The sequence below is a fragment of the Corapipo altera genome, unplaced genomic scaffold (assembly GCF_003945725.1).
Source record: "Corapipo altera isolate COAL_440 unplaced genomic scaffold, ASM394572v1 62, whole genome shotgun sequence".
Classification (NCBI taxonomy): domain Eukaryota; kingdom Metazoa; phylum Chordata; class Aves; order Passeriformes; family Pipridae; genus Corapipo; species Corapipo altera.
This window is the reverse complement of record NW_020884894.1, coordinates 11115181-11129387: the sequence shown is the minus strand read 5'-3', so window position 1 is coordinate 11129387 and position 14207 is coordinate 11115181. Positions and strand designations below refer to the sequence as shown.

Below are 14207 nucleotides of genomic sequence, written 5' to 3'. Positions count from 1 at the left end.
TATAATAATATATATATTATAATATTCTTATATATATTATAATATATATTTATATATTATCATCATCATCATCATGGCCGGGCTTCGCGAACGAAGACTTGGGAAGGCTCTCTCCACCTTTGTTACAGGCACGTTGGTGACTTATGAGGCCAATAGGAGACAGACATATCCGATTGCAAAAGGCACAGCAGAAAGACTCCTTAGATGGTGTATTCTGCAAAACACGGTTCTTTCTGCATTGCCTTTTCTCCTCGAGAGTGATCCTGCGTGTGTTCTCAAAGAAGATAGCAGTGTTATAGATTATAATATTATAATATATATATTATTGCAAATATTTTGTTTAATATATCTATATAGGCTATATATATAATATATATATACAGGCTATATATATATTATAATATATAAATATATATTATAATATATATAAAATAATATTATTATATATATATTATTATATATTTTTTTTGTTTCCTATATATATAGGGACAGGTTATATATATATATTATAATAGAGAAATATATATTATAGTATATATAAAATAATATTATAATAATTATAATATTTTTTTTTTTTGTTTCCTATATATATAGGGACAGGTTATATATATATTATAATATATAATAATTTACCATTATATAATTTACCAATATATATATAACCTGTTCCTATATATATATAAGAAACAAAAAAATATATAATAATATATATTATAATATTATTTTATATATATTATAATATTTTTTATGTATTATAATATATATAGCCTGTTCCTATATATGTATTAAACAACATATTTAGAATTATATATATTATAATATTATATATTATTATATATATTTATATATTATATACATAGCCTGTCCACATATATATATATATATGTATATATATATATGAAACAAAAAATGCGCATATATATATAAAAATATTTAAAATACCTATATGTGTATTAAATATGGATGTGTATATATATATGTATGTATGTATTTTTCCATGCCATTCATCTGCAGGATGGCGACGCTCTTCACCCCAGTTCCAGGTGGGATGGTGGCATCCCCAGGCACCCTCCCCAGAGCTGACCTCTCCCTGTCCTCCCCCTGCTCCAGTGCCCTCCCTACCTTCCCCTGGGGGTCCAGGCAAGCGGCGAAGAGGTGCCGGGGTGGGCTGGGCTGCTCCAGCAGTCCCTTGAGCAGCGCCAGGCCGAGCCCCCCGTCGCAGCCGGTCAGCAGGACGCTGCCCACGCCGAGCCCCTCCATCCCCGCCGCTCCCCGCGCCGGTTGTGCCGCTCCAGCAAGGTTTGGCAATCGGCCCCGATAATCTGGGAGGCGGCAACGCGGGCGCTGCTGGGATGGGTGGAGGTGGGGGGGGGCACCGCCTGCACCCCCTCTCCTGGAGGGGATGGGACAGCAGGATGCTCTTCTGCATCCTGGGTCACCCATCACCTCGACCGTGGGGCTGTCTCACCCCTCCATACCCCAAAATACCCACTCACTCCCAGCCACGGGCACCCCAAAGGGGCGAGGGGATCTTCCCACTTGTCCCCTATTTTTGGGGTGACCCCAGGGGACCAGAACATCCACAGGAGTGCAGGCGAGGCTATTAATTACAGTACAACCTTTATTAATACTGGAATCTTCACAGTGCATTCGTTACTTGTAGCAGTGACTATGGAAAACGGGGAAGGGGTGGGGAGGGGGGGGTGGGAAACAGGGAAATTACCACCAGAAAAAAAAAAAATTAAAACAAAAGAAGGAATGAAAGAAAGAGAAATAAACTTGGCAGAGGGATGGGGAGGGGGGAAGCGGCGGCAGAGGCGGGAGCACATTGGGTAAAATAAATTAAAAAAAAAAAAAGAGTAAGGACCAAGTTAACAACAGCACCAGAAAAGTTACTTCAGTCGAAAGACAGGTCAGGTTTTTTTTCTTTTCCAAGGAATTTTTGTTTTCTGTACAAAATAAGAGACCCCCTCCCTCCCTCAAACCCAAACATTTGTCACTTGGCATCAGCGGTTCTGGGCAGGAGAAGGGGAAAGGGGGAGAACTAAATTGTTATTCCTAAGAGAGGAGGGCTGGGGGGGCTGCGATGCGACAGACAGCGGGGCGGGCGGGGCTATGTACAGCGGGGCCGGGGGGTTGTGCTTTCCTCCAGCCGCCGGCAGAAATCAGCTTCTTCACTTCGGGGGTCTGCCTGAAACCTCCTGTTCCCTGGGCCCATCCCCCGAGCAGGGCCCTGCACAGGGGCTTCAGGGGCTGAGGGAGGGGGCTCGAGGGGGGCTGGGAGGGATCCCTGGGAGGGGGGGCAAAGAGGAGGTTCAGCATCCTCAGCCACTGCACACCAGTGTCCCCCCAAGGCAGAGGGGACTGCAGTGCCTGTGCCCCCAGCTCCTCCACCCTCTCACACATCCCCCCTCCCTGCACCCCCCTCCCCACTGCTTCTGCCCCTTGAAATTGAGGTTGAGCCGTGCTGGCCCCAAGCAGGCAGCTGGGGGGGATTGAGCCAGGCCCCCCCCACTCCTGGTGCTGCTGCTGCCACGGCCCTGTGGGCACCGTCCTCTCGTGCCACGGCTGGGGCCACCCGCCTGCGCCCGGGGGAGAGAACACAGAGGGGAGGGAGTGAGAGAGGGGAAAAGGAAAAGAGAAAAAAGGAAAAGAGAAACGACGGGGAAGAGGGCAAAAAAGGAAAGGGGAAAAAGAGGAAAAAAGAAAGGAGAAAAAGAGTTAAAAAGAAAGGAGAAGAAAAAGAGGAAAATAAGAAAAACGAAAAGGAAAATAAGAGAAGAAAAAGAGATAAATAAGAGAAGAATAAAAAAAAAAAGAAAAAGAAAAAAAACACAGGAAAAAGAAAAGGAGAAAAGGGGAAGAAAAAGAGGAGAAAAAGGGGCAAAGAAAGAGCAAGTGAAGGAAGGATACAGGGAAGAGGGTAGGGCAGGAGGAGACAGGGACAGGGCAGCGGGTGCCGGCGGGTGGGGGGTTCCCGGGGAGGTGCAGCGGCTGCCCCCGGGAGGTCCATGGGCCGCGGCGGGCACGTCCCCGCTGGCCACGGCGTCATCACGATATCCGCGGGGCCGACCTGTCATTGGTGACGGTCCTGCGCAGCCGCACCCCGCGCCGGATGGCCACCAGCATGTCTTCGGCCGGGGGGTCCATGGAGGCCGCCGGGGGGGGGCGCGGGGGTCTCCTCGCTGGGGCCGGACCCCACGAGGGTGGTGGGGAAGGGGAACTGGCCTTCCCCCAGGGCGTGGGCGCCGGCCACCAGCTCGCCGATCTTCTCCACCAAACTGTGCCTGTTGGCGGCCAACTGTTGGTCCTCCTCTTCCTCGGCGGAGAGGTGCTGGCCGGCCCCGGGGTACACGGAGATCTCCATGGCACCGCCACCCCAGGCGGTGTTGGGAAGGCTCAGCCGCTTGGGCGAAGCTTTGGCAAAATCCAGGGGGTTTGGAGAGGCGTCGTCGGCGTAGAAGACGCACTCTTCGCTGCCCACCCGCGTGGGGCCAGCGTAGCCAGGGGAGTCGGGCACCGTGGGGGTCTTCACGGGGACAATGGGGGGTCGGATGGGGATGGGGCCGGCGTTGGAGAGGGTACGGCGGACCGAGGGCTTGGTGGAGGGCGTGCGGCGGATGGTGGCCACCCCCGGGGTGGTGCCGGCCGGTAGGTTGGTGCCAGTGGGCAGCCCGGCGGTGGAGGCGGGACGCTTGGTCTGGATCATCCGCCGGTAGTTCTGGGCGATGTTGCTGTTGCGCGGGATGGTGGAGGACTTGTCGAAGTCGCTCTGGGGGTCGCACTCCACGTCGCCGTTCACCGAGTAGCAGTCGTAGTCGGAGCCTGGGGAGGGAGTAGCACAGTCAGTGTGGCCAACCACGATCACCCCAACCACCACTATTGCAGGACAGCCACAACCACCCCACTCCATCACACCGAAATCACAACCAGACCCAACTGTCACCATTGCAACACGAACACAACCAGCCCCCACTGTTGCCACTGGTTGAATCAAACCCAGCCATCACCATCACAACCACCCCAACCACCGTTATCACAACACAATCACAGCCAAACTCCACTGTCACCATCACATGCTCATCACTGGCTCAGCCGTCATCACACCAACATGATGATTACAAACACGATGTAATCATCATATAATCAACACGGTGATTGCAAACATCATTTGATCTCCAACCGCCAGCTCTGCTGCCACCACCTACCATCTGCCACCATCTCCACCTGTACTCAACTGGTGCACACAGACACATCACCACAAACCAGCTCCAACAACACCCTGCCAAAAGGCTGCCCGTTACAGCACTGCCTGACACAATTGTAGCCACCGAGCCTCAGCTAACACCCAAACAATCAGAAAAGGCTGTGGTTATGTGTGGTACGAAGCTTGTGCCACACCCCAAATCCCCAGCACACATCAAATGTTCACCCCAGCAGCCCCTGTGCAATATGACCACAGCCTGATGTTACGACACCCAGGGCACGCAGATGTGCTCGAGGACCTCCCCTTCCCCACTCTGGGTGCTGTTTCAAGTGGCCCCAGCTACCCCTTGCACCTGAGGTACCTTGGGAAGGGATGGTGTCCTCAGAGCAGGAGGGGGTGGTGGTCTGTGTGCTGTAGCCGCTGGAATACTGCAGCGAGTCCCGGCTGCTTTTCTGGTGCTCCAAGCTCAGCCCCCGGGTCAAGACCATGGCCAGGTCACTGGCGGCAGGGGACACCTCCTCCCCGTGCTGTGGAGGTAAGGGGCACTGTCAGCACCCTGGTTTCTCTCCTGGGAGTCCCCTAAGACCCCCCACCTCTGTGCTCTCCCCGCTGCAGGCGGTACCTTGGCAGCAATTGTAGCTGGTGACATCCGGGGCCTGGGAGCATCCTCGCCGCCAATGCCCGGGTACCCCCCGGCAGCAGAGCCCATCTCGGCTTCCCGGAGGTGCTCCACGCGGTCCTTGCGCCGCTGCAGGGTGGGGACCACTGGTTGGTCATAGGGGCTGGCCTTGGACCAGTCCTGCAAAGGGCAAGGCATGAGGTTGACGCTGGTGACACCGGGACCAGGAGTGGGGCAGGAGGGGGCACACGTTGATGTCCCCCACCAAGCCACGGGTGCTGCTCGGGATGCTCTGCCCCATGGGGGGGTGGGATGGGGGGATCTGGGGCCTGAACCCCACGAGGTGAGGGGGGGAACCACGTGTGAAGTGCAACCCCGGTGGGATGGCAAGGACTAACCGAGGTGGGGGAGCTGCACTCGCTAACTGACTGGCAGGTTTCGGAGGCCTCTGAGGATGCCGAGCTGGAGGACTTCTGCTGTGCCGTGCCACGAGGCCGAGCCGAGAGCCAGAGGGGGAGAGAAGAGGCCGTTAGGAAGCAAAGCCAGAGCTGCAGCCCCGGTTAGAGAAGCACTCACAGCTCCCCTGGCTGTGCCAGGCCCCCAGCCCTCCTCCCCTCCGGCAGCGGATGCGGGATGGCGAGAGGCAGCGGGATCCACTGAGCTGGGATGATGCTCCAACCCTCCCCCCCTGCTCACCCCAAGCCACGCAGAGACAACAGGCATTTTAGGGAGTGGGGACCTTGCCAGGTTGGTGGTGCCAGGTTAGCACGGGCAAGCCAGAATGGCAGCTCCCTAGGGATCCTGGAGCACCATTGGCACTGGGGAAGATGCAGAGTGAAGGGGAAGCTTTGCTCATGCTGCCTGGTGAGGGACTGGAACAAACTGGGCATTACGGGGCTGGGGTGATTGGGAAACACCCTGTTCTCCCAGTGGGAAATACTCTATTCCCCTGGCATGGGGAGAGGGATATCTGTGCCCCATCTCTGGGGGACGGGGTCATGGGTGGGATTTCTCTGCAATGTGGCCTGTGATGGCCTCAAGTAGGGCAGACACCCCCAATACTCCCAATATTTATCTGTCGTGATGCCAGAGCAGCTGGAAATACTCCTGGGGATGGGTCCCATCACCCCTGCACCCAGCACCACCCACCCGTTCCACTGAGGGGGGAGCTGAGGCACAGAGGTGGGCAGCACTGACCGCCCGCCCCGTACCTGGCTGGTGATGTCCGAGGGCATGGGGGAGGGCGGTTTGGAGTAAGCGGCGTCCTGGGAGATGAAGCCGGAGTCGTGGGAGGAGACGCTGGAGAGGCGGGTGGCGGCGGCGGGGGGCTGCGCCAGGCTGCGGTAGCGATAGGTGGAACTGGGTGAGCAGGTCTGAGCCCCGCCGGGCCACGCCATGCCACCCTTGGCACTGCTAACGCTGCTGGGGGGGCGCCGGGGGGACGGGGACACGCCGGGTGGGGAGGACAAAGGAAGGAAAAGAGAATTTGAGACAGAGGCTCGGAGGTGGCAGGGCGGTCAGTGCCCTGCCACACACCCCGACCTGGGGAAACTGAGGCACACGGGGTGCCACACAGGGTGCCCCTGTGGCAGGGAACAGGCTGAGGGACAGGACAAAGGTGGTGTGTTTGCCCCCAGGTTCCCCTGCACAGCTCACATTGCCCCCAAACCCCAGATGACACGGCACATTCCAGGCACCCATCCTGCCCCATAGGTCAACCAGCCCTGCCCAGTGCACCAAGACCAGTTCCTCCACATTAGTGGGAACCAGTTGGCCACGTGAACATGAGAAGGTGGACATGCACCTTGTGAGCATCCCCAAGGGCTGTAAGTGTCCTTAGCCCACTGGGGTTAACGAGGAGGACTGGATTTCCTGGCTGTGGTTGGGTGTGGAGCCCACCCCACCATACCTGCACATGCTGGACTTGCGGGAGCTGGAGCTGCTGGGCGAGGACGGAGGGGTCTGGTAGGACCAGCTGTAGTCAGAGCCCTTCAGATCCTTGATCACCTGCAAGAAGGATGGGGTGTAAGTCCCCTCAAAGATGCTCCCCTCTCCCCTGAGCCCCCCAGCCCACCCCCACTGACCTGCTCGCTGGCGGGGGGCAGCTTGTGGGGCTCAGCCGTGAGCACCACCAGGTCCTCGATGATGCCCTGCAGGTGGGTGATCTCTCCCAGCATGGTGAGCTCCCCGTTCTGAGGCCAGATAAGAGAGAGCATCAGCACCGGTTGGGCAGAAGGAATCACCCACACACCCTCCTGGTCCCCGGCACTCACCACCACGGGCTGCAGGAAGGTGATGAAGGTGCAGAAGCGACCCCGCTCTTCAATGAGGGCTTTGCGGACTGCCTGCTTCTCCGTCTCCTCCAGCAGCAGGTACATGTCATTGACGTCCTGCAGGGCGTTGTCCAGCTGGGGCTGCAGATCCCCTTTCCCTGTGAGATGGGACGCTGTCAGCGCTGGGCTCCCCTGACACTCCCCTCAATCTGATGGGGTTCCCACTGCCAAGCCGAGGCCACACCCCCAGCTCTGGCTTGGGGACATCACCCCATCCTCACATCCCAGCAGCTGCCACAGGTCCCCCTCTGTGCCCATATCCCTGGAGGGTCCAGGAGCACCTTCACCCCACAGCAGCCCTCGGCAGGAGGCTCCTCTGTCACTCCATCCCCATTCCTGGCACTTGGGCCAGGGGACCCCTTGGGCTGCCACTGTGGCGGGGCTGGCACTGCCCCAGGACACGGGGTGCAAGCTAAGCTAAGCTAAAAGCAGGGTGAAGGGGGCACAGGGAGTGGATGGATGGACGGACAGACAGACGGAGGCTGGGGAGACTGGGGGGGAGCAGATGAGGAAGCAGAGAGGGGGCCGGTGGTGGGGGGCAGCAGTTCACTTACCAAGTAGCTCTACAGGAAGGATGTGGAGGGGAGGGAAGAGAGAAGGAGACAGAGAAAACGTGTGAAAAGAGGTCAAAGGCTGGGGCACATGCCCCTGCCTCCCCACCACCCCCTGGGCCGTGCTGGCACCCCCCTTTCTGCAGGGGGGCAGCAGGACCCCCCCAGTGCCCACCCCCCATTTGGCAGTGCCACGCCTGCCGTGGCTGGGCGTGCTGCAGAGGGGCTGGTGGGGGCACCCCCCAGGAGACCCTCCCTCACCTTTGCGAGCCTTTTTCTGGAGCTTGAGGGTGTCAGAGGATTTTTTCTTGATCTCGTGGCGTGCTCGCTTGTACTCTGAGGGCACAGAAGTGCTGTCAGAGGGGATCCCCCCCAGGCAGTGCAGCCACCCTGCACGGATCCATCCTGTCCCTCCCCGTACCTTTCGCGTGATCCTTGTCCAGCTGGTTGGCAGTTTTCTTCCAGTCCTCAATCCTGTCCTGCAAAGGGTTTATCAGGCTCTCCATGAGGGCGCTGGAGCAGGGAAAACAGAGAGAAGCGGAGAGCGTGGGAGAGTGCCGGAGCTGGGGCGTAGGGGGAGCCATGCCCCCCAGCCCAGGCCCAGCCGACAGCCAGCACCCCCTCCCTCAGCGAGGGACAGCAGCCAAGCCGTGTCACCAACGCCCTGGGCCCTCTTACTCTGAACTGTCACCAACGCCCTGGGCCCCCTTACTTGGTGAACTGCCGGAGCTTGGCCTCGATGCTGCGGTGCCTCATGCACATGCGGGTCAGGGCAGAGCCGATGTCCCTCGTGGCACCTGGCAGGGAGAGAAGCACCACTGGTGAGGGGCAGGGACATCCCCACACCAGTCCCAGCCCAATCTGGATGGTGGGAGCAGGGTGGCTCATGGCAGGGACGATGGGCGCTGGGATGTGCTGAGCTCTGGGGACTCTTCGGGATTCTTCCTTTTTTTCCCCATGGTAAATCCGCAAAATAAATCAATCATCATCCACCAACTAACAAATAAAGCACTAAATAACCCTTCTGGCAGCTTTGAAATTAAAACCTGCTCCTGTTTTTCCCTGGTTTGTCTCAAATTTGGCATTGCGAGGCCAGGGAAGGGGAGGGATGAGGTGCCCCGGCTTAGTTCCAGGCAGTCAGCTCTGTCCCACACCTCCAGGCACAATCCTGAGTGGGTAAAAAGGGAGTCCAGACTCCTCCGGGGGGGCTATTAGCCAGCAAGAGAAAGCAGAAGCATCCCTTTCAGATGAAACCGCTGTTAACTCTGAAGCCTAAGGATGGCCACGTGGTGGCAGTGCTGCTGGCAAATCCCAGGAAAAGCAGCAATCCAAAATCCCTGGGTGCAAATCGAGGAGTGATGTTCCGCCCTTCTCTCCCATAAAAGAGCCTCCAGAGACACCTTCCACCCTTTTGCAGGAGTTTGGAGCACTCCCCAGCCCCTCAGTGCCATGGAAATAGGGGAACCCGTGGGCCCAGGGCCTTCTCCTGCACGGGGGTAGTCTCCTAATCCAGCTCCTAATGCTCTTATCCCAGCTCCTGCTGCTCCTAATCCGATTCTCACGCGCTGTGTGCGAGGCCACCAGCCAGCCCCCACCCAGTGCCTCAGTTTCTCAGTGCTGCTGCTCTGCCTCCCACCCTCCCAAAAAAAACCCCTGCAGGTATAACAGCATGACAGGGTGATGCTGCCTCCCGGGGTGCCGGTCCCCAGCTGTTCCCAGCATTTCTCCCCCATGCCCCCTCCTTGCTTCCACTGCCCAGGCTGGTGGGGAGTTGGGGGAGACCTAATCCCCCCAGTGCAGTGGGCTAGTGGGTTTGGAGGCAAAGCTGATCCTGGCTCAAGCTGCCGCCTCCTCCTCCTCCTCCTCCTCCTCATGCAGCTCCAGATGGCCTGGATGCCGCCAGTCTGCAAACCAGCCCGGGACCATCTGCTTGGCAGAAGCTGATCGGTGGGAAGTGGCTCCTCGTTGCCAACAGGCACTTGGAGAGGGTCCGGGGGTCCTTCCCCCCCACCCCCCAGCAGTGTGGAGGCCCCCTCAGCTCTTCAGTCGCTTCCCTGGTGGGTTGGGGTTTGTCCATGAAACAGTCAAGCCTGGACTCCTGAATGTCCCTCCAGCTTATTTCCTTTCCCTAGAGACACCTGGAGCGGCCAGGACCGCCCTGGGAATTTCCCAGGTGGGTGCCAGGGACAAGGAGGGTGGCTCGTGCATCCCGGGGGACAGAGATGGGTGCAGGGGACCATGGCGTGGGGCAGAGCCACCCCAAATGTCCCAGCCCCACCAGAAGATGCGGCTAAGCACCCATGGGTGGTGAGAAGCCAGCATCCACATGGGTGCCCTCCCCTCCACTCCCCACCTTTCCAACCCTGTTTCCCAGGGCAGGCTCCACCTTGGTGTGGGGACAGGTTGGACATGTCTCCAGGGAGGGTGGAGCTGCTGACTGAAGTGCACTCCAGTCACATGGGCAGGGGACACCCCACAGGGGACACTCGCCACCCGTCCCCCTGCCTGGCCAAGCCTGGGGACACTCACCCCTAGGGGAGAGGACCTACCTCGGGTGTTGGTGGCCATGTCGGCCACTTTCTGGAAGGCATCCAGGAAGGCAACTGCAGCCAGCACCGTGGTCCTGGGGCAGAGAGAGAGAGGGGGGAGCTCAGCAGGTGTGGGGCACACCGGGATGTGCCATGGGGAGAGGGGACTCCCATGTCCCACACCACCCTTGGCCACTCACCTGAGCTGGGAGTGCAGCTTGGTGGCCTTTGAGTTGAAATCCTCCCAGATGGGGTAGGAGCTCTGCAAGGAGGAACAAGGAGGAAGGGCCATGGTGAGAGACAGAGCTCCTCATTCCCTGCATCCCCTCCCACACAGGGCAACTCTCCCTTTCACTGGTACAGAGACACAGGGCAGCTCAGGGGCTTCTCTGATGGCTAATAAAGGCTGAGCATAACCCTTTCCCCTTCTGTTTTCTTCCCTTTCCAGTCTAGCCACCCAAACTTGTAGACCATGGAGACCTCAGGATCTTGGGTGATCTCTTCCTCACAGGGCTCAAGGCATCTCATGGGGTTGGAAATTTGAGAGGAAGAAAGGAAAAAGCTTTAAGACCCTGGCCAGCAGCAGAGCAGAGCCCCCCAGCACCTGCAGCCTCCCCCAAAGCACTGATGGCCAAACCAACCATCATGGAGGGCTCCATTCCCACAGCAGGAGCCCCAGTCCTCGCCTCTCCCAAGCCTGTGAGGACCAACTGGGCAGGAGGGGAGGCTGGAACTGGGGACAATTGTATGGGGACAGGGACAGGGCACAGGTGCTTGGGAGGCCACCCCAGTGCCATTCCAGTAGGGCCATCCCTGCAAGACCAGTCCCACTGCCTTTGTGGTGAGGCTGTTCCAAGGCTTCCCTGGTGCAACCATCCCAGTGAAGCCATCCAGGGCTGTCCCAGTGCCACCATTCCAGCAAGGCCATCCCAGGGCTGTCCCAGTGCCACCGTCCAGTGAGGCCATCCCAAGGCTGTCCCAGTGTCACCATTCCAGCAAGGCTATCTCAGCGTGGCGCCAGTGAAGTCAGTCCCAGTGATGCCTCAGAGATGCCAGTCCCAGTAAGACCATCCTGGTGCCATTCCATTGAGGCCTGTCCCAGTAATGCCAGCCACAGTGCCATCCCAGCAAGGCCAGTCCTGGTGCCATTGCAACGAGGCTAATCCTGGTGCAAGCATACAGCGAGGCTATCCCAGTGTCACCATCCCAGTGCCACCATCCCAGTGTCACCATCCCAGTGCCACCATCCCAGCGAGGCCAGTCAGTGTTGTCCTGGTGAGGTTAATCCTGGTGCTGTCTTAGCAAGGCCATCCCAGTGCCAGCCTGGCATGGCCAGTCCTGGTGCCATCATTCCACTGAAGCTATCCAGGTGCCACCATCCTGGCAAGGCCATTCCAGTGCTGTTACAGTGAGGCTGGTTGCAGTGCCACTATCCCAGCAAAGCCATCCCAGTGGAGCCAGTCCTGGTGTCACCATCCTGGTGAAGCCACGCTGGTGCTGCCATCCCAGCAAGGTCAGGTCCTGTGCTGTCGTCCCAGTGACAAGATCCTGGTGCTGTCCTGGTGTCACCACCCGATGGTAGTGCCAGGGGCCTGCAAACCCCCCTGAGGCAGCCACCAGGCTGGGACATGGACACCAGAGCCAGCCTTGCAGGACATGGGCCACCACACATCCCCATGGGCACTCTGGCTTGGTGGCAGCTCTGGGGACAAGGTTTGTACTGAGGTGTCATGGGAGCAGCCTGACATTGTTTTCTGGGGACCATGAAAGCCCCGATTTCCTCATGAGTCAGCAAAGAAGAGGTTTGAGGGTGCCACTTCACCTGTCACTTGTGGCAGTGCCCTGGCTGTGGGTCCCTGGGGACTGCCATTGCCACCATCCCTGGGGCACTGTCCCTGGGCCACCTTCCATGGCCATCCTGAGCAAGGTGAGTGAGGCTCCCCTGTAGCAAGGGACCAGGTCCTGATGCCCCCAATCCCCTAGGATGCCAGGCAAGAGGAGGATGGGGAAGAGGACAGTGGGGACAAGGACATGCCAAGGTCACCCAGGGACGCCGAGCACGCGGGAAAAGAGGCAACAGGAATGAAGCTGGCTTGGGGACTGCCACCAAGTGAGTCCTCCTCACCACAGGCCAAGGGGTGCTGAAAAAGCCACCCACCACCAAAATAAGGTCCCTCTGCCCTCCTGTGTCCTGGGCAAGAGTCCCAGCCATAGGACCCCACTGCTGCCCTTCAACGTTGCAGTTCTTTGGGGAGGGAGTTATTTGTCCCCCAGTGCCAGTGCCAGGCCACCCACGTGGCTGGGAGATGGGGACAAGGCACCCTTAGGTGCCACTGGTGCTTGGCTGGGGCTGTGTAGGGCACGAGCTGAGCCCCAGCCGTAGCATGGTGGGGTTTTCCTTCTTTTTCATCATTTTTCTTTCACCTTTCCCACGCAGAAATGGCGTGAAATTGAATCCAGGCCGGTTTCCTTGGGTGAGAGGTTCCCAGTCCAACCACATCCTGATGGTGCTGGGCATGTCACTGGGAGGTGGCAGCTCCAGGCTGGCTCATCCCCTCCACAGCCTTGGCAGGAAACAGGGAAACCGAGGCACAGGCTGCCCCCACCTCCCCCCTGGGGGTGTAGGACTCAGCCAGGCTGCCTGGAGAGGGTGGCTGGGGTGAAGGCATTTTAAGGAGGGAGTTGATCACCCCACCAGCCCTGGATGCCTCTGCCTTGGGGAGAGACGGGATTTTCTCCCTAGAGCTTTTCTCCCGGCCCCGAGCCAGAGTCCGGCTGCGGAGCCACCACCGCTGCTCGAAGGGGTTAATCTCCTTCCCAGCAAGGCTTTTTTTTTTTTTTTATCCCCCCTCCCCTGCTTTGGCAATGACAGCATTGTCTGGACGGGTCTGCAGCATGAAGAGAGGAAGAGAAGGAGGAGGAGGAGGAGGAAGAGAGCTTTTGCCTCCCAAAAATGACTGGGGCTAAAGCTCAGTGCTGGAGCTGGCAGTGGGAATTTCGGCCCCCCCAGGTGAAGCAACACAGCCGGTCACCTCCTCCCTGCTCAGCCCGAATCAGAAATGCCCCCCAGCATTTTTTATTTTTATTTCTTGAAATGAAAACAAACAAAAAAAGAGGCTTTTTTAAAACATGGCCTCATCCTGCTCCCAGGGAGGGTGGAGGCGATGTCCCCTCCCCGGGTTGGGAAATGGGATTGAGGAGCCGGGGGACCTTTTTGTTCCATTGGTGTCAACCCCAGCGGATCCGGCAGAAATCCAGGCTGGGAGCAGGGGGTGGCAGAGGACACGCGATGCCTGAGACAGGCGGCGATGCCCGATGTGGGGCCAGTGGCACCCGGTCAGGGGCAGCGATGCCTGCTCTGTGCTACCCGACATGGGGCTCTGGCACCCGGGGCTGATCCGGAGCCACGATCCCCAGCGTGGGCTTCAATGCCCAACGCAGGGCCCCGATGCCCAGTATGGGGTTGATGTGGGGCTCTGGCACCCAGTGCCATGCTCAGTCACCCGATGTGAGACCTCGATGCCTGACATGGGGTGCTGATACCCGGTAATGGATAACAGGGCTGATGTGGGGCTGCAACACCCAGGATGGAGGGAGCTCCAACACCCAGTGACGGATCTGGGGCTAATGTGGGGCTGCAGTCCCCAGGATGGGGCTCCAATATCCGATGACGGATATAGGGCTCATGTGAGGCTGCAATGCCCGGGGCTTCGACGCCCAGCACGGGGTCCCGATGCCCAGTATGGGGCTGATGAGAGGCTCCGGCTCCCCGTGCCAAGCTCCTACAGCCGATGTGGGACCCTGACACCCGCTGCGGGTCTGATGTCTGGGCTCCAACACCCGATGCGGGGTTCCAATCCCCATCCCGGGGCTGAACACCGGAGCCCCGGTACCTACCACGGGACCACTACGGGGGCTGCCCGGGGGAGCGGCACGGGGGTGGCGGCGGGGTGGGGTGGGGTGGGGGGA

At 58.0% G+C, this 14207-nt stretch overlaps 1 protein-coding gene across 1 annotated transcript; it reads right to left on the bottom strand.

Annotated features, from left to right (window-relative positions):
- Positions 1-2866: 2866 nt before the first annotated feature.
- MTSS1L (MTSS1L, I-BAR domain containing) lies at positions 2867-10543 on the bottom strand. The gene is given in 15 exon segments (XM_027647041.1): positions 2867-3168; positions 3170-3825; positions 4569-4734; positions 4830-5006; positions 5225-5299; positions 6038-6248; positions 6736-6833; positions 6911-7018; positions 7100-7257; positions 7714-7722; positions 7972-8046; positions 8132-8223; positions 8423-8507; positions 10260-10333; positions 10439-10543. Coding segments are annotated over 15 exon segments (2193 nt in total). The 5' UTR covers positions 10531-10543; the 3' UTR covers positions 2867-3051.
- Positions 10544-14207: the final 3664 nt, after the last annotated feature.